Source organism: Primulina eburnea, chromosome 6 (genome assembly GCF_022965805.1).
Source record: "Primulina eburnea isolate SZY01 chromosome 6, ASM2296580v1, whole genome shotgun sequence".
NCBI classification, from domain to species: Eukaryota; Viridiplantae; Streptophyta; class Magnoliopsida; order Lamiales; family Gesneriaceae; genus Primulina; species Primulina eburnea.
This window is the reverse complement of record NC_133106.1, coordinates 30,429,968-30,447,793: the sequence shown is the minus strand read 5'-3', so window position 1 is coordinate 30,447,793 and position 17,826 is coordinate 30,429,968. Positions and strand designations below refer to the sequence as shown.

Sequence of the window (17,826 nt, the reverse complement as noted above, 5' to 3'; positions counted from 1 at the left end):
ATTAATTTGACGTTCTTTGAGACAGTACTTGTATGAGAATTTAGGCATGAGGCCTACCAAACATGAAAGGATTGTCGGGGTATCATATCATCACAAGAACACTTTTGTGATCAGACGAAATCACGAAACACAACACGAATATGCAAACTTTCTTCACATACGACCATTCTAATAATGTATAAGGAAGGGTTCAAAAAGTACAATCTGTACAAGGCATAAGCATTGTTTCACAAGATACAAATTACAGTGTAAACAAAAATTATTCATGGGAAGCACAGAAATATCTGACTGATTGAGGTAACATTAGTATCGGTCGATAACCATCTTGATCGAAATACAAGTTAATGACATTTGAATCCACGACATACCGATAAAACTATGATAAGAATCAAGGCAATAATGATGGCAAGAACAATCAGCTTTATCTTCATATTCTGAAACCACATCTTCCTCCTCATCCTTGTTCCCTGAGTCCTAAAATCTTGGGCCTGCGTAAAATTACAAATGCATGTGTATAGTTCAATGTTGTGAAAAAAATATGCACATGAAGATTGAATAATGTAATTCGATCCCCAGGAATAGAAATAAAATTTGAATATCTAACCAATGGCCCGAAAGTTTCATAACCACCAAGTTCAACAAGTTCACGGAGAATCTACCAAGATTTATAGCATAGAAATGGAAATATGTCCACTCCTAATACTTTAGCTTCAGCAGAACTACTTTGACAAAATCGAGTTCAACACGGTTATGTTGATTCTTTCCCGTTAAATTAAAACCGAACCAATTCACTTAGAAACCTTAGGCTAATTCAACAAACCCAGATCATAGTCAAAGTTAAGTTATAGGTATTCCACTAAATATATGACTCCAAGAGGTCCATACAGCAAGCAATTAATATAACAAGGCATTCACAGACCTGAGAGCGAAGGTTTTCTGTTTTATCCACCAGAAGTTCGATTTTCTCTCCACGGTCAAGAACCTGCAGAGGCAATAAGCACAATACAAATAACACTTTTATATCAAAAACAATAAATTCAGCCATAACATACAACCATAAAACAGGAAGTTGCTCATGAAAATATGACAAAGGTCAAAGAGAAACGTGACAAATCCTTTTACCTTTTCAATGTTCTCCATCATCACTCCTTTGACTTCTGAAACCTGAGCTTTCACCTTAGCAAGCTTGCTGACCTCCTCGGGATGATCTACACAATACTGCATTTGCTCCTTCAGTTTGGGCCTAAGTTTTAGTCATTATGTCAATAGATGACGATTTGTCAATTTAATGGATTAATATAATAACATCCATCAGAATTAAGAATAAATGCAAAATGAAAAAGTGAGATTAAACAGTAAGCTATTACCCAAACTCTCTATTTAGGCTGTTAGCTACAGCTGTAGCAGCCTTTCCTCCACTATACTTCTTGGTAAAATCCTCTTTTGTTCTTTCCAGGAATGCAATTGGAATTTGTCTTCCAGCAGACTCAACAGCCACAACACAATAAGCTGCCATTAAAGAACACCTACCATTAGTCCATTAAAACAAAATTATGAGAAAGAAGCATATAATTTGCATGATCACACATTCAACCTGAGAGTGAAGTAACTGGAAATGAAGTTAAAAGAATATGAAAGCAAAGGTTAGTTTCCACTGATTGGGTGCCAAAACCCATCAATTAGGAATTCCATGGTACCCCAAAAATCAATTCAAATATGGTAAACCATGTCAAAACAACAACTACTGCAAAACCATTTACAAAATAAATAACAACCTCAATAATCTAAATGGTTCAAATGAAGCACCAGTCCTGATCCCATCAAACATCAACTTTGTAACAAAATAGCATTCAAGTCGAAAAGATTTAAACACAGTCAATGAACTAAAACTTCGATGTGATGCTTTAAACACAAAAGATTAAGAAGATGTATATACAAACACTCTGATTTGCTCATCCTCATCAAAACAACAAAAATTTCATCAAATGAAAGAAACACAGTATAGGGATCTGTACAAACAATCAATTAAGAAAAAACAAGTAAAGTGGACTAAGATCTAAGCTACTATCTCAAAAGGAAACTCTCAAGCAAGCAAAGCCATTCAAATAAGATCCGGATCCCAACGCAAAAGTAAACTCGTGACTCAAAAACAATAACATGTATCTCGCGAAATCGATAACCAAGCTAAACACGCAAGTACAAATTCTACCCAATTAAATAAAAAACACAAATAAACAATCGGATCAGACAATAAACAAGACAAATCAAATAATAAGGGTAATAGACGGATCGAAAAGGCGCATACTAAATCCATCCTCCACCAGGTAATTGAAGGTGTGCCCATCGCAGTTGTAGGTGAACTTATTGTTGGTAGCGGGGAGTTTCTGAAGGCACTGAGCTGCGATTCCGGTGAAATTGCCCGTAAACTCCGTATACTCCGCCAGAATCACCGTCCCACGAGCCACAAAGCTGTAGATCAACGATTGCTGCCCCATTTCTGTACCAAGCAAGAATCTACCAATCTGCCAGCAAAATATAGTGATTTTGGAGAGAGGAATTGCGGAGAAGAGAGGGTTTTTCGAAGAGGAGACCTTTTACTTTACACGCTAAGGATTAGGAAAAGGCTTTTGCTGTGAGCCGTTGAAGACTGAAGCATTGCTGGTTTGCTACCACCAATGCCAACAACAACTACTGGTTTTTTCTTTTTCTTTTTTATTCATTACATTTTTTTGTCATTATTTAATTACATAATTTAGATCACAAACACTAAAGTCTAAAATTGATGGTTTATATGCAATTATTATAATTTATTCAATAAAAAATATAAGAGCATATCTCTTGCGAGACGGTCTCACGAATCTTTATCTGTGAGACGGCTCAACTCTAACGATATTCACAATAAAAAGTAATATTTTTCATTGATGACCCAAATAAGAGATATATCTCTCAAAATACGACCCGTGAGATCGTCTCACAAAAATTTTTGCCAAAATATAAAATTAAAAATATCAAACATCGATAAATACGACTAAAATTGATATTTTATATTATTATTATTATTCAATAAAATTTACTGTTTTTGATTTTTTTTCCTTCAAAAAATCGATTTGGTTAAATATTGAAAAAATATAATATAATATAATAAAAGTATCATTTTTTCAATCTCTTATATAAAAATCGATTTAAATTATTGTTGGGTGTAATAATAATCAAACTGTAGTGTTTATACTGTTATAAGATTTAAAAAATTTGAGTGCACCGTTTGTACCAGCTATAACTTTTTTGTGAAACGACAAGTGTTTGATACTATAATAGGTATCAGAATCAATGTCGTGTTTTCTATTCTCATTGATCGTAATGAGCGCAACCATTGAGAGTGGTTATTGAGGTGGAATAATTGTCTCTGTTACGAGAGCGATCGAATCGACATGCTACATGTATAAAATATTTAAGTCGGGTTGTTATCACTTTTTATAATTTTTGATAAAATGTCAAGTGTTCGATTTTACAACTATAATATAAGTAAAATTTCACTACAAAAATCTACAATCTGAATCAAGATAAAAGTAAAAATAAGCGACAAGTTTCATTATTACTAAACATTTGTATGCTATTACAAAAACCTGGATATTTTGAAAATTCAAATCTTATGCTAGATCTAATGGTTCCATGTTCCCAATTTAGATATCACGACCCCAAATGAACTACGGAATTTGCATGATGTATAAGGGTAATACGTTTATGGGTAAAAACTTGTGTGAGACGGTCTCACGGATCGTATTTGTAAAACGAATCTCTTATTTGGGTTATCCATGAAAAAATATTATTTTACGCTAATAGTGCTACTTTTATTGTGAATATGAGTAGGGTCGACTCGTCTCACAGATTAAGATCCGTGAGATGGTCTCACATGAGACTCACTCTACGCTTATGTGAGGATTGAAGTATCTAGAATATTTATAAAATGAACCGAACCAAACTAAATCGAAAACTAAAGCATAGATTGGATCAAATTTCGACCAACTATGATTTGGAGTGGTTTTTATAATTAATCAAACACCGCGGTTCAATCATCTTTTCTTTAGATAGAGACTTCATAAACCAAATTGATTATCTATACTTTTAGGTTATGTTTGGTGTGTAGGATAGGGTAATTAATTGGATTGATGTCAAAACTCAATGTAAAAATATACAATTGGATTGTTAATCCCTCCAAAACAATGTGATATCTTTTCAAGCAAGTATGTTTTTTTTATCATGAACTTCTTGATTAATTGGACCCATAAAAAATGAGACAAACATGAGTTTAATAATCTATCCTTTACTTATCACACACACCAAACATACCCTTGTGTTAGTATAAGGTTGATAATGTATCTAAATTTACCAAACCAAATCTAGAATATATGTTTGGCTTGGTGGGTTGTATGCCTGAATTTGATTCACTCACTATAAATATAAAATAGTAGAAATAAAAGTTTTGACCAAAAAAATCTATACACATAAAAAAAGATTTTTTTTATATAATTTTGGATCTTTATTTTCGTCTAAAATCTTTTATATTATCAAATTATAATTTCGATATTTTTTGACGTGCATCTTGATAATATATTATTAATATTCAAATTTGATAATATATTATTAATATTCAAATTTGATAATATATTTGATCAAAATAACTAAATAAAATTTTTTTTGACAAAAACTGTCATTTTTTTAACATGAAAAAAAGCTACAATTTTCACTTGAAAAATAATAATTAATAATAATAAACAAATAAAAAAAAATAAAGGAAGGGCGGTCTCATTTTTCCTCAAAGGGGATATCCGATACGAGGACACCAAAATTTTCAGACAAACCATTAGCCGCATCAGCTGCAGTTGTCCTAAAATTCGACTGCAAACTGAAAGCGAACCATTCTCTTGAGTCAGCGTCCTTTCTTTTCTCAATTCAAGAAGGGGAGGAAGAAGAAAATGAGCTGCGGGGGAGTGATAGCATCGTCCCAACAAGCCTATTCGGTTTGTTCGAAACCTCGTACCCCGTTGATAACCCGCCAACAAAAAGCCGCCGCTTTCTGGCGTGAACATCCATCGTTTTCATCCAATCTGAAGCTGGTCTCAATGGGGTCGCACAAGTTTCGAGGAATTAATCTCGAGTCAGTTGGGTGTAGGAGTACAGGTGATTCGGGTACCATTTCTATCTGTCAGCACATTTCAGCTTCTTATTGTTATGTTTTTGCTGATCGAATTCGAATTTCATTGTCGGTGTAGATAATCGTGTAAAAGTTCGATCTTCATTGATTAAATGTGGATTTGTATTTGGTGTTTTGCTAAAGTTATCTTAGGCAGTGTAGACTTGGGATGGGAATCGTGCTAAACTAATGAAAACTTGTTGAGTTGGATTTGAATCTAAAATTAGTTTACTACATGTAGCGGCGGAGGGGAAGTTGCGCCACTCCCTCCTAATATTTCATCTGGTTCCATTCTTTCTATAAAATTTCTAGCTTCGCTGTCCAAAGCACTAACGTTTGAAACTTTTGACATGCTAATGAAAATTGATGCTCAAAGTTCATAAAAATTGGAATAGGGTTGAAATTGAAGTCCAATTTCCTAAAATATACTCTCTCAGTTTTGTTCAAATCAATCTTTGGCTTCTAGTTAAATATTTTCGTGTTCAGGTACAATTTTAATTAGCCAATTTAGCAATTTATGCCTCGTTACTTCCGCCTTAGCTTTTGTAAGTTGGGGAAACATGTGCTTATTTGATTCTCAAGTTATACATGTTAGGGAACAAATGCGTTTTTAAGTAAATTGTATCTACATAGGTTGGTTTGTTTTTACTGTTTATGAATTTAGTTTCGGCCCTGCTGGCTTTTAGAAATTTTGTGTCCAAAATCTGTTTCTACCTAACCAAGATTCTCCTCATTGTTTAACCGGCTTTTGTTCCTTGTCGAAATGGGTTTTGCTTTCTACAGATCGGAAGAACTCAGTCAGCACTGCCTGGAGTGCATCAAGTTCTTGCCGTGGAAATTATGTTATGTCTATAGAGGCTGAAGTATATTCACTATCTCTATAGTCTATTGCTACGACCCTCCACCACTGAGTTTCTTAACCGCTGTACTTGCTAGTTGTCTCTTCCTTTGAGACAACACATTGAAATTGCTGCTGAGATTGTTCTAACGGCAATCCAGTTTCATGTTTTAGTTATAATGAATTTATTGTCATAAACTTATAGTGTAAACTGAATAACGTAATCTTTATTTCATTGTGTCCACATATTGCATATTCTAACGCTAAACCTATGTGGAATAGTAACTTATTTGATGCAACTCTAATTAGTGTATGATGCCCAATATCCGAGTTTATTAACTTTCAAGTTTTGTTGGGAGTAGATTTTGTGCATAATCATTAACTGTGTAAATGTAGGGTGGCAGAGCTGCTCAAGCAAGAGTTTATTTCTAGCATCTTCAAAATTCCTTTAACTTTCCATCTGCAAATCTGTTTGACTTGTGTTTTATAAAAGTATAGCTAGAGTCAGTCTAATTATCTCCGTTGAATGGTTTTATGTTGTCTGTTTCTTTTTCATGTTTCTTGAAAAAATTTCAAACCACTAGGTGAAGAAACACCTTCTCGTCTACTTTGTTGGATAACAAAAAAATGTTATTTTATTGACATAGAAGCATCAACAACACTGGCTCAAATGAATATCAAATGACCTTTTGCAGGTGAGAACGAGAGCAGAACAATCTTGGATGCATTTTTCTTGGGGAAAGCTCTGGCCGAGACACTCAACGAGCGCATAGAGTCATCAGTTGGAGAATTTCTCAGCATAATTGGCAGGTTACAAGCTGAGCAGCAGAAACAAATTCAGGAATTCCAGGTACATATTTTGATTTGTTGCATGGTCCTAAATAATTTGATCGAGGAGAGTAACGCTCTTTCAGCCTTCGAGGTGGAACCAGGACACCAAACCGTTTGCATGTGCTGATAGAAATAAATATATACTTGTTCAGAAATAAAAGAAAAATTATTGAATTTATAGCTTGAGAATTGGATTTGCTTCGACTGAATGGAAGTTCTTAGATTTTTCTTGTGATTTCAGCATCCTTGGTATGGAATGGCCTTAATAAAAAATAATCAGCATATTCTATGTTGATTCTGAAGTGTCGTGTCTAGATGTAGAGTTCGACTTTTAGGTCAGGGTTGAAATCGATCTTAAAAGTTTGAGCTCGTGGGAGATGACAGACAGTGGTTTTGTACTTTGACACACATGCTGAACACGCCTTGCGTGCGTGTTAAATTGATTGCCCAATGAATACATGCCTATAATCAACAGCCAACATGTACACATGCAGGTTGGTCGAATATTAGCCCACAAATGTCACCCAAGATTAACTTAATAAAATATACGAGAATTGCGCTCTAGAGCTTGAAACATTGAAACCACTTTTCCCAAAAAAATCGAGCTCCTGAGATATGGCCTAAACAGAAATATAAAGTTTGTCACTGATGGATATAATTGAACACATTACTTTTGGCCATCATTCTGAGTTTGTTTTGCTGTGAGCTTGATCAGCCCCTGTCTATGTTAAAAGATTATATTTTTTTTTCGTAACACTTATCAGTTATCCCCAGGAAGAAGTGCTGGAGAAAGCTAGACAAGCGAAAGAACAAGCAGCGCGTGAAGCCATGGAAACGCAAGATGTAACGGGAGTTAACGGTGGTGTAGCCAAAACGACATCCTCGTATACACCCAAGATCGATCCTACTTCGGAACCATCTAAAGAAGATCCTGTTTTAGGTATGCTCAAGGATGATTAAGTACAAGGGATATCGCTTATTAGTATAGTTAGGTACTATGTTTCATCCTTGGATACTCAGCAAGACTAATATAGTCGAGATTTGAGATTGCCATGAATGTTGAGTTAGATTAATATAAAATTACTAAAAACAATTCATCTCTATTTGAGACTTAATTATTATTTATTTTCTCAAATTTGATGAGTTTTCGCCTAAGTAGATAAATTTATTTGATAAATAATTAAGCCATAAGTTATATCTTACATTAGGCTCATCAATCAATCAGTTTTGCACACAATTAAAACCCACAATAGTAAATATTAATGAGATATTACATTTATGACACTACCACAAGGCTTCATTTATACGTGTGGATTCCATTAATTTTTAGTGTACTCACATGGGTGTATTAAATATGCGTCTTTAGATGCATGGTTGAGGTAATATCATAAGAGTATGTCTCTTGTTAGACGGTCTCGCGAATTTTTATCTGTAACACGGGTCAATCCTACCGATATTCACAATAAAAAGTAATACTCTTAGCATAAAAAGTAAGTTTTTTCATGGATGACCCAAATAAGATATATGTCTCACAAAATACGACATGTGAAATCGTCTCACAAAATACGACATGTGAAATCGTCTCACACAAGTTTTTTTCATATCATAAAGATAGTTTGAAGTTTCACTATAAATTTCAAGATCATATATATAATCTAAAGTGTGAGCCATAAGGGTCGATTTGAAACCAAATATTTGTTCACTGGATTATATAATTAGATATACGTGATACTCCAAATGAGGCTAAAAGTTGCCCCATTTTTATATTAAATCGAAAAAAGTTTGGAGTACAATAATTGTCATGTTACGAGACGGTAAGACTTGTCTTGTCACTAAACAATCATCAAAATTATTCAAGACGTCCAAAATTTTCCTTCTTGAGCTTAAACACATCGAACCATTATATATCGAAGAATTTTGTCGCATGAAAATATGGGCAAAACCAACTTTCTCTAGAAAGTTGTTGCACATGAGACGTTGAATCCAGATAACAAATGAATGGCATAATACAACGAAACTGAAACGGGTCGGATCAGTCTCGAATACGGAGCAAAAACGATATGGGGTGAGAGAGGCTCGAACTCTCGACCTCAGGATAACTCAGTAGCTATGAGACCTACGCGCTAGCCAACTGCGCCACCACCCCATTTGGAATACTGTGTGATATTTATTTTATAAACACACAATCTAGTATTCACAATGTACATATCTCAACTTGGCACACGATACAAGCATACATATTTAATTTTTAACAAAAATTTGTGTGAGACGGAGTCACATATCATATTTTGTGAGATAGATCTCTTATTTGAGTAATTCATGAAATTACTTTTTATGCTAAAAATATTACTTTTATTGCGAATATTGATAAGATTGACCCGTCATATATGTAAGGAATTGTTGTTGTGCAGGAAATAAATATAAAAACATTATTATGTGTGTATCAGAAGTTAGTGTTGTGTCCGGTGTTGTCAACACTGTACACAACACGGCAGCGGAAATTAATTATTTAACACACAAATATAACTTTAATAAATTAACACCAGATTTAAATTATGCACAAGTACGAATACTTGTGCGGTGCCTCATGGCAAAAAATTTGTAGTGACCCGTTCCAGAATCACCTACTAATCAAAAACTAAGCATGCAATTAACCTAATTAATTATAATCAGAGATAACAGCGGAAATATGGCCAACAACAATAGTTATACAACCCAATCGAAATCGAAGTCTAGACTAACTCAAAATGAAAAATCCAGTACAACCATATCGAATCAAATGGAAAACACTGAAAACTAAACCAACCAGCTACTCAACGTCCTCCTCCTGCTCCTCCTGAGCCATCCAACCTGAGGCCTGCCCCGTGGGAAAGGGGTGTCCAAGAATAAACAAAACCGAGGACGTGAGCGATAAGAACGCCCAGTACTAAAGTATGAGTATACAAACCTATATGAAATGCACATGCTATGATATGATACCAGGGTAGTCAAGAAACATGAATCACAAAGGATCTCAAAATGCTCAGTCTAGAGGCGCCAAGTGGATAGTGCCGCGCGGTCCAACCTCTGGGTCACTGCATCCACTACAAGACAGACGTGGACCTAAAATGTCCCGGACCACCGAAGCCCTCCCGACCCGTCGGCCACTGTGTACTCTCGGTGTCCATGCGTCCACAAGACAGGGCTGAGCGGCCCCAAGATATAGCTTATCTCGAAAGAGATACAGCTCAACAGTAAAGGCTATCTCAAAGGAGATACGGCTCAACATGATATGCAATATGCATCATAACTCGTGACATAATAGCATGCATCATATGACATATAACAATGCAGCAAATACTCATGCAACACATATATGAATGTATACTCAACCAGGATATCTCGGATAGTACTTTCGTACCTCTATCACAGCAAGCCTAGCCTTACGCAACACCGCTAATCAGGTCTAGCACAAGCCTACGCATCAAAAGCATACTCAATAAATACTACCATGCTCGACTAGCAAAACCAGTACTCCCTAGTACTACCAAAGGTTTAGGGTTTACCTTCGTCCGTCGACAGCCCTTTGATGTCGATTGCCTTGAAACTCAGGCGCCGCTACGCTACTACTCCTGGCAGCTCTTAGCTATCGCTCGACCAACAACTAACCCTAGAAACCTTCCAAACTCTCCAAAATGAGAGAAAACTCAAGAAATTGGCAAGTCAAAATGAGGAAATCCGAGCACTATTTATAGGCCATGTTCGGATCCTCCGAACAACACTTCGGAACGTCCGAACGCTACGTGTCCATTGGCTCTTGACAGCTCATGATCGGATCCTCCGATCATACACTTCGGACCGTCCGAACATGCATGGAAAATGACGTGTCGATCAACACTTGACACCTATGATCGGATTCACCGAACTACACTTCGGATCGTCCGAACTCTTCGGTGCTTCCGAACCCTCTTCGGTCCGTCCGATCATGACCATAGCCAAAATTACACCTTAAACCTTCTTAATCACCATTACTCCGTTAATTACCCAATTTGGAATTCGGGCTACTACATTCTCCCCCCCTTAAAAGATTTCGTCCTCGAAATCAGGCTTAGAGAATGAACAAAACGAAATAACATCATCATTAATACATCTCAATTGTTGTTGAATACAACTGATACTATGATTACAACTGAAAACACAAACTTATACAAAGCACAACTCAAAAGAGCTCTGGATGCTCTGAACGCATACGACTCTCTAACTCCCAAGTGGCTTCTTCAGTGCCTCGACGCTGCCACTGCACTAAGACAAGAGGAATGATCTTATTCCGCAACACCTTATCTTTGCGATCTAGAATCTGAACTGGTCGCTCCACGTAAGACAAATCCGTATCAAGTTGAACTTCAGATGGATGTAAGATGTGCGACTCATCTGCTACATAACGTCTCAACAAGGATACGTGGAACACATCATGAATACTTGATAGGTACGGCGGCAACGCAAGTCTGTAAGCTAAATCTCCCACACATTCCAGTATCTCGAATGGACCAATAAATCTCGGAGACAGCTTACCCTTGAGACCAAATCTCAAAATCCTGCGAAAAGGCGAAACTCGGAGAAACACCTTCTCACCTGGCTGAAAATGAAGAGGTCGACGCTTTGTGTTCGCATAACTAGCCTGTCGATCCTGAGCAGTCTTAATCCGCTTCTTGATTACTGCAACCTTATCTATAGCCTGCTGGACTAACTCCGGTCCCTCTACCTGTCGTTCCCCGACTTCATCCCAGAATAATGGAGTACGACAACGTCGCCCGTACAACGCCTCAAATGGTGCCATACCAATACTACGATGATAGCTGTTGTTGTACGCGAACTCAATCAAAGGCAAATGATCCTGCCAAGCGGGTCCGAAATCCATAACACAGGCTCGCAACATATCCTCAAGCGTACGGATAGTCCTCTCTGATTGACCGTCAGTCTCCGGATGATAAGCAGTACTCAGACTCAGTGTAGTACCCAAAGCTGACTGGAAACTACCCCAAAACCGTGAGGTAAAACGAGGATCTCTGTCACTAACAATACTGACAGGCACTCCATGCAAACGTACAATCTCCTGAATGTACAATCGAGCCATACGATCGAAAGTGAAATCACGATTATACGGCAGAAAATGAGCAGACTTGGTGAGTCGATCCACCACTACCCAGATAGCATCGCTGTTCCTCGAAGATAATGGCAAGTGAGTAATGAAATCCATCGTAATATGCTCCCACTTCCATTCTGGAATAGGTAAGTTCAACAACAATCCTCCCGGTCGACGGTGCTCTGCCTTAACCTGCTGGCAAACTAGACACTTGGAGACAAACTGATACACGCTGCGCTTCATCCCTTTCCACCAAAACCGCATCCTCAAGTCTCTATACATCTTGTTGCTTCCTGGATGAACACTTAACTTGCTTCGATGCGCCTGAGACAATATCTCGTCCCTCAAAGTGTCATCCTCTGGTACTACAACCCGATTAGATAAGCACAGAAGACCATTGGACTGATAATGGAAATTGCTATCACCACCAACTAACCGAGCTAATCTCTGAGTCTTGAGATCAGACATCTGAGCTTCTCGAATCCGAGTGAACAAATTGGGCTCAGATAAAATGGTAGCAACACGAATGCTCTCCATACCTTTCCGATGCTTGAAGTTAAACCCCAACGAGCAACTATCCTGGATGGCACTAGTCATAGCACAAGTCTGATGTGCAGAGGCTCTCACCTTGCGACTAAGCGCATCAGCTGTGAGATTCGCAGAACCTGGATGGTACTTGATCTCGCAATCATAATCCTTCAGCAAATCCATCCAACGACGTTGCCTCATGTTCAACTCAGCCTGAGTGAACAGATATTTCAGACTCTTATGATCAGTAAAGATTTCAAACTGAACACCGTACAAATAATGACGCCAAATCTTCAGCGCAAACACAATAGCTGCCAATTCCAGATCATGAGTGGGATACTTCTCCTCGTGAGATTTCAGCTGTCTGGAAGCATAAGCAATCACATGACCGTTTTGCGTCAACACACACCCTAAGCCTTGAGTGGAGGCATCGGTGTAAACACTGAAACCATCAGATCCTGACGGTAACGCCAAAACAGGTGCAGAAGTCAGAAGTCGACGAAGCTCTCTGAAACTATCTTCGCACTCGGATGACCACTCAAATGGAACATCCCTCCGAGTAAGTTGCGTCAATGGTCTGGCTATCTGAGAGAAATTCACGATGAAGCGACGATAATACCCTGCCAGACCTAGAAAACTACGGATCTCAGCCACTGTCGTCGGACGTGACCAATTCAGCACTGCTTCAATCTTGCTGGGATCCACAGAAACTCCTTCCTTGGAAATCACGTGACCAAGGAATACCACACGATCAATCCAGAACTCGCACTTACTCAGCTTAGCATACAATTGCTTCTCGCGAAGAATCTGCAACACAATCCTCAAGTGTTGGGCATGCTCTTCCACACTGTGGGAATAGATCAAGATATCGTCAATGAAAACCACCACAAACTGATCCAGAAAATCTCGGAAGACTCGGTTCATCAGATCCATGAACACCGCTGGCGCATTCGTCAATCCGAATGGCATAACTAGAAACTCGTAATGCCCATAACGAGTACGAAATGCAGTCTTGGAAATATCATCATCTCTGACTCTCATCTGATGATAACCCGATCGCAAGTCGATCTTGGAGTAAACAGAAGTACCCTGAAGCTGATCGAACAAGTCATCAATACGGGGTAAAGGGTACTTGTTTTTGATCGTCACCCGATTCAGCTGGCGATAATCAATGCACAACCGCATCGATCCATCCTTCTTCTTGACAAACAAGACTGGAGCTCCCCAAGGCGAAACACTCGGGCGAATATAACCCTTATCAAGAAGATCCTGCAATTGCTGCTTCAGCTCTCTCATCTCTGACGGAGCAAGACGATAGGGGGCACGAGAAATCGGTGCAGTCCCTGGCATTAAATCTATGCCAAATTCCACCTCTCTAACCGGAGGAAAACCAGGAATCTCATCTGGGAAAACATCAGGAAATTCACAAACCACTGGAATATCCTCTAGACCAACACTACCTGTGGATGAATCAATCGCATAGATGAGGTAGCCTTCCCCGCCCGACTCTAAAGCACGACAGGCTTTCAGAGCAGATACCACTGGCATCGGAGGTCGCGCTCCCTCACCATAGAAAAACCAACTAGAGCTTTCAGTCGTACGAAACTGAACAAGCTTCTGGTAACAATCCACAGTAGCTCGGTAGGTAGTCAATAAGTCTATACCCAAAATACAATCAAAATCTTCCATCTCTAGGATCATAAGATTCGCAGTCAACTCGTTACCCTCAAAATCTAAGGGACAACCCATCACTAGACGCTTCGCTAACACCGAATGACCCATCGGAGTAGAAACAGAAAGAATGACGTCTAGAGAAACATAGGGTAACCTATGACGCTTAACAAATCGTGCAGAAATGAAGGAATGAGAGGCTCCTGTATCAATAAGAACAAAAGCAGGAATACCGCATAAATGAAAAGTACCTGCTATGACTCTCTCCGTCTCATCTGCAGCCTGATCCTGGTTCAGCGCAAAAACCTGACCTTGGGCACGAGGTCGAAGATTCGAACTACCCACTGCCTGACCCTGCCTCCTCTGCTGAACAGTCGTCTGAGATCCAGAACCGGATCCTGCTCCACCTCGCAACTGAGGACAATTCTTCTTAATATGCCCCATCTCTCCGCACTGATAACAAGCTCCTGCGGCTACTCGGCATTGCTCCGATGGATGGTTCTTCCCACAATGCGCACAAGACTCCTTCTTCTTACCAAAGCGGAAAACACCACTAGATCGAGATCCAGATCCAGAAGAAGATGAACCAGATTTCTTGAATGACTGAGATCGAGGCCTCAAAGTACTCGGAGGTCTAGAAGAAGAAAGAATAGCCCTACCACGCTGGAGACTGATCTCTGCCTGGCGACACCGGTTCACTAACCCATCATAAGAAGTAGGATTATCACAGACAGTGACTCGATCAAAGATCTCCTGATTAAGGCCCTGGAGGAAATGATCATACTTGGCCTCAGAACTGCCACTGATATGAGGAGCGAAGGGTAACAACTCAAAGAATTTCTGCTGATACTCATCAACAGACATACTCCCCTGCTTAAGGTTCAGGAGCTCAATCGTCTTGGCCTGGCGAAGGGCTGGAGGAAAGTACAGCTGCATGAACGCTGCACGGAAATCGACCCAAGTCGCTCTACCCTGCGACTGAACTATCGGCGCAGAAGTTGATCGCCACCACCTGCGAGCACGGCCCTCGAGAAGAAAACTAAGGGTCTCCATCTTCTGCTCATCGGTGCACTGGAATGCGCGGAAACAACTCTCCATGCGCTCTAACCAATCCTCCGCATCATCGGGAGTCTCACCGCCAACTAAAAGCTTAGGCCCCATCTGCATGAAACGATGCATATCGAAACGCCTAGGACCATCCCGACGATGACGATGCTCACGATGACGTCTATGATCGTCCTGGTCACCCCATCGACCTACACTCCCCTGACTACTCCCGTCATCAAAATGGTCAGCCATCGCTACAAGATAGAATAGGAAAAATGGTAAAATGGTCAACGGAAATCCCAAAACAGAATCTATATCCCAAAATCATACGCATGCTCTGATACCATAAATGTAGTGACCCGTTCCAGAATCACCTACTAATCAAAAACTAAGCATGCAATTAACCTAATTAATTATAATCAGAGATAACAGCGGAAATATGGCCAACAACAATAGTTATACAACCCAATCGAAATCGAAGTCTAGACTAACTCAAAATGAAAAATCCAGTACAACCATATCGAATCAAATGGAAAACACTGAAAACTAAACCAACCAGCTACTCAACGTCCTCCTCCTGCTCCTCCTGAGCCATCCAACCTGAGGCCTGCCCCGTGGGAAAGGGGTGTCCAAGAATAAACAAAACCGAGGACGTGAGCGATAAGAACGCCCAGTACTAAAGTATGAGTATACAAACCTATATGAAATGCACATGCTATGATATGATACCAGGGTAGTCAAGAAACATGAATCACAAAGGATCTCAAAATGCTCAGTCTAGAGGCGCCAAGTGGATAGTGCCGCGCGGTCCAACCTCTGGGTCACTGCATCCACTACAAGACAGACGTGGACCTAAAATGTCCCGGACCACCGAAGCCCTCCCGACCCGTCGGCCACTGTGTACTCTCGGTGTCCATGCGTCCACAAGACAGGGCTGAGCGGCCCCAAGATATAGCTTATCTCGAAAGAGATACAGCTCAACAGTAAAGGCTATCTCAAAGGAGATACGGCTCAACATGATATGCAATATGCATCATAACTCGTGACATAATAGCATGCATCATATGACATATAACAATGCAGCAAATACTCATGCAACACATATATGAATGTATACTCAACCAGGATATCTCGGATAGTACTTTCGTACCTCTATCACAGCAAGCCTAGCCTTACGCAACACCGCTAATCAGGTCTAGCACAAGCCTACGCATCAAAAGCATACTCAATAAATACTACCATGCTCGACTAGCAAAACCAGTACTCCCTAGTACTACCAAAGGTTTAGGGTTTACCTTCGTCCGTCGACAGCCCTTTGATGTCGATTGCCTTGAAACTCAGGCGCCGCTACGCTACTACTCCTGGCAGCTCTTAGCTATCGCTCGACCAACAACTAACCCTAGAAACCTTCCAAACTCTCCAAAATGAGAGAAAACTCAAGAAATTGGCAAGTCAAAATGAGGAAATCCGAGCACTATTTATAGGCCATGTTCGGATCCTCCGAACAACACTTCGGAACGTCCGAACGCTACGTGTCCATTGGCTCTTGACAGCTCATGATCGGATCCTCCGATCATACACTTCGGACCGTCCGAACATGCATGGAAAATGACGTGTCGATCAACACTTGACACCTATGATCGGATTCACCGAACTACACTTCGGATCGTCCGAACTCTTCGGTGCTTCCGAACCCTCTTCGGTCCGTCCGATCATGACCATAGCCAAAATTACACCTTAAACCTTCTTAATCACCATTACTCCGTTAATTACCCAATTTGGAATTCGGGCTACTACAAAATTCACTAGAAAAATTATGTAAATCGTTTACACCAAAAACAACAATACTAGTGAGAAAACAAAACCAAATTCCTTGACACTCCAAGGAATTAAAAATGCATCAAAACAAACCAATAAAAACTAGATGCATAAAATAAAAAGCGTGTTGCTTAAAACCAAACGACGACACTCTTCGATCAACACTCTGCGTCAGTGTTGTTCTTGAGTGTTGGCAACACCAATCGGCAACACGGTATAACAGTGAATCAATCACACAAACTTTTCACAATCTGAACTCTGTGTGTGCGCTCCCGAAAACCTCCAGCAGATCATCTCCACAACAAAGTGATCACACGATCACACAAAAACGCCTCAACAAAATATAGGTTCGGCTTTTGTATTTTTCTTCTATGTATGCGCTCTTCTGCCGACCTCACGAAAGAGTCACATCAAAGGACTCACACGAAAAGCTTCGACTCTCCAACTCTCTCCTCAAGACTTCTCTCTATCCCACGCGCATGACGGCTACAAGGGACTCAATATTTATATCTAATGCTTGACCTAAATATCTTCCCATAAAAGAGTCCTACAAAATATAGAAAGAAGATTTCATTAGATATAAGAACCTTTTTTAAACAAAGATAAAATATCTTAGAGATACAAATCACATTAAAAACAAATCATATAATATATAGAATAAATCAATCAAGATTTTATCATCTAGAAATAAATCAAATAAGATCTCATAATCTAGAAATAAATAAATAAAATATTTTAGTCTAGAAAGGCAAAATCTTAAATTGATATTATCAATTTAAC

At 39.3% G+C, this 17,826-nt stretch overlaps 2 protein-coding genes and 1 non-coding gene across 4 annotated transcripts; 1 reads left to right on the top strand and 2 right to left on the bottom strand.

Moving 5' to 3' along the window:
* Positions 1–139: 139 nt before the first annotated feature.
* On the bottom strand, positions 140–2,694 carry LOC140834168 (vesicle-associated membrane protein 721-like). The gene is made up of 5 exons (XM_073198850.1): positions 2,306–2,694; positions 1,368–1,509; positions 1,123–1,243; positions 920–982; positions 140–488 (listed from the first exon to the last, which is right to left on the bottom strand). Exons 1-5 carry the CDS (start codon positions 2,493–2,495, stop codon positions 342–344), a joined length of 663 nt encoding a protein of 220 aa, XP_073054951.1. The 5' UTR covers positions 2,496–2,694; the 3' UTR covers positions 140–341.
* Positions 2,695–4,801: 2,107 nt separating this feature from the next.
* LOC140834166 (uncharacterized) lies at positions 4,802–7,995 on the top strand. 2 transcript variants are annotated; one of them, XM_073198847.1, is made up of 3 exons: positions 4,802–5,178; positions 6,725–6,879; positions 7,635–7,995. In XM_073198847.1, the coding sequence occupies exons 1-3, from the start codon at positions 4,974–4,976 to the stop codon at positions 7,818–7,820; spliced, it is 546 nt and encodes a 181-aa protein (XP_073054948.1). In that variant the 5' UTR covers positions 4,802–4,973; the 3' UTR covers positions 7,821–7,995. The 2 variants fall into 2 exon arrangements, with proteins under 2 accessions (XP_073054948.1, XP_073054947.1); XM_073198846.1 differs by having other exon boundaries at positions 4,802–5,187.
* A 926-nt stretch (positions 7,996–8,921) lies between these two features.
* TRNAM-CAU (transfer RNA methionine (anticodon CAU)) lies at positions 8,922–9,006 on the bottom strand. Its single transcript is given in 2 exon segments — positions 8,922–8,957; positions 8,969–9,006. It is a non-coding gene; the product is annotated as a tRNA-Met (tRNA).
* Positions 9,007–17,826: the final 8,820 nt, after the last annotated feature.

What these genes read in the sequence shown, in the direction of transcription:
- LOC140834168 (XM_073198850.1), bottom strand. Translation starts at nt 2,495, where the DNA reads ATGGGGCAGCAATCGTTGATCTACAGCTTTGTGGCTCGTGGGACGGTG. An exon ending in CCTGGTGGAGGATGGATTTA is followed by an intron (nt 1,510 to 2,305) that starts GTATGCGCCTTT and finishes CTTTAATGGCAG; the next exon opens with CTTATTGTGTTGTGGCTGTT. An exon ending in AGCCTAAATAGAGAGTTTGG is followed by an intron (nt 1,244 to 1,367) that starts GTAATAGCTTAC and finishes ACTAAAACTTAG; the next exon opens with GCCCAAACTGAAGGAGCAAA.
- LOC140834166 (XM_073198846.1), top strand. Translation starts at nt 4,974, where the DNA reads ATGAGCTGCGGGGGAGTGATAGCATCGTCCCAACAAGCCTATTCGGTT. An exon ending in TAGGAGTACAGGTGATTCGG is followed by an intron (nt 5,188 to 6,724) that starts GTACCATTTCTA and finishes GACCTTTTGCAG; the next exon opens with GTGAGAACGAGAGCAGAACA. An exon ending in AACAAATTCAGGAATTCCAG is followed by an intron (nt 6,880 to 7,634) that starts GTACATATTTTG and finishes AGTTATCCCCAG; the next exon opens with GAAGAAGTGCTGGAGAAAGC.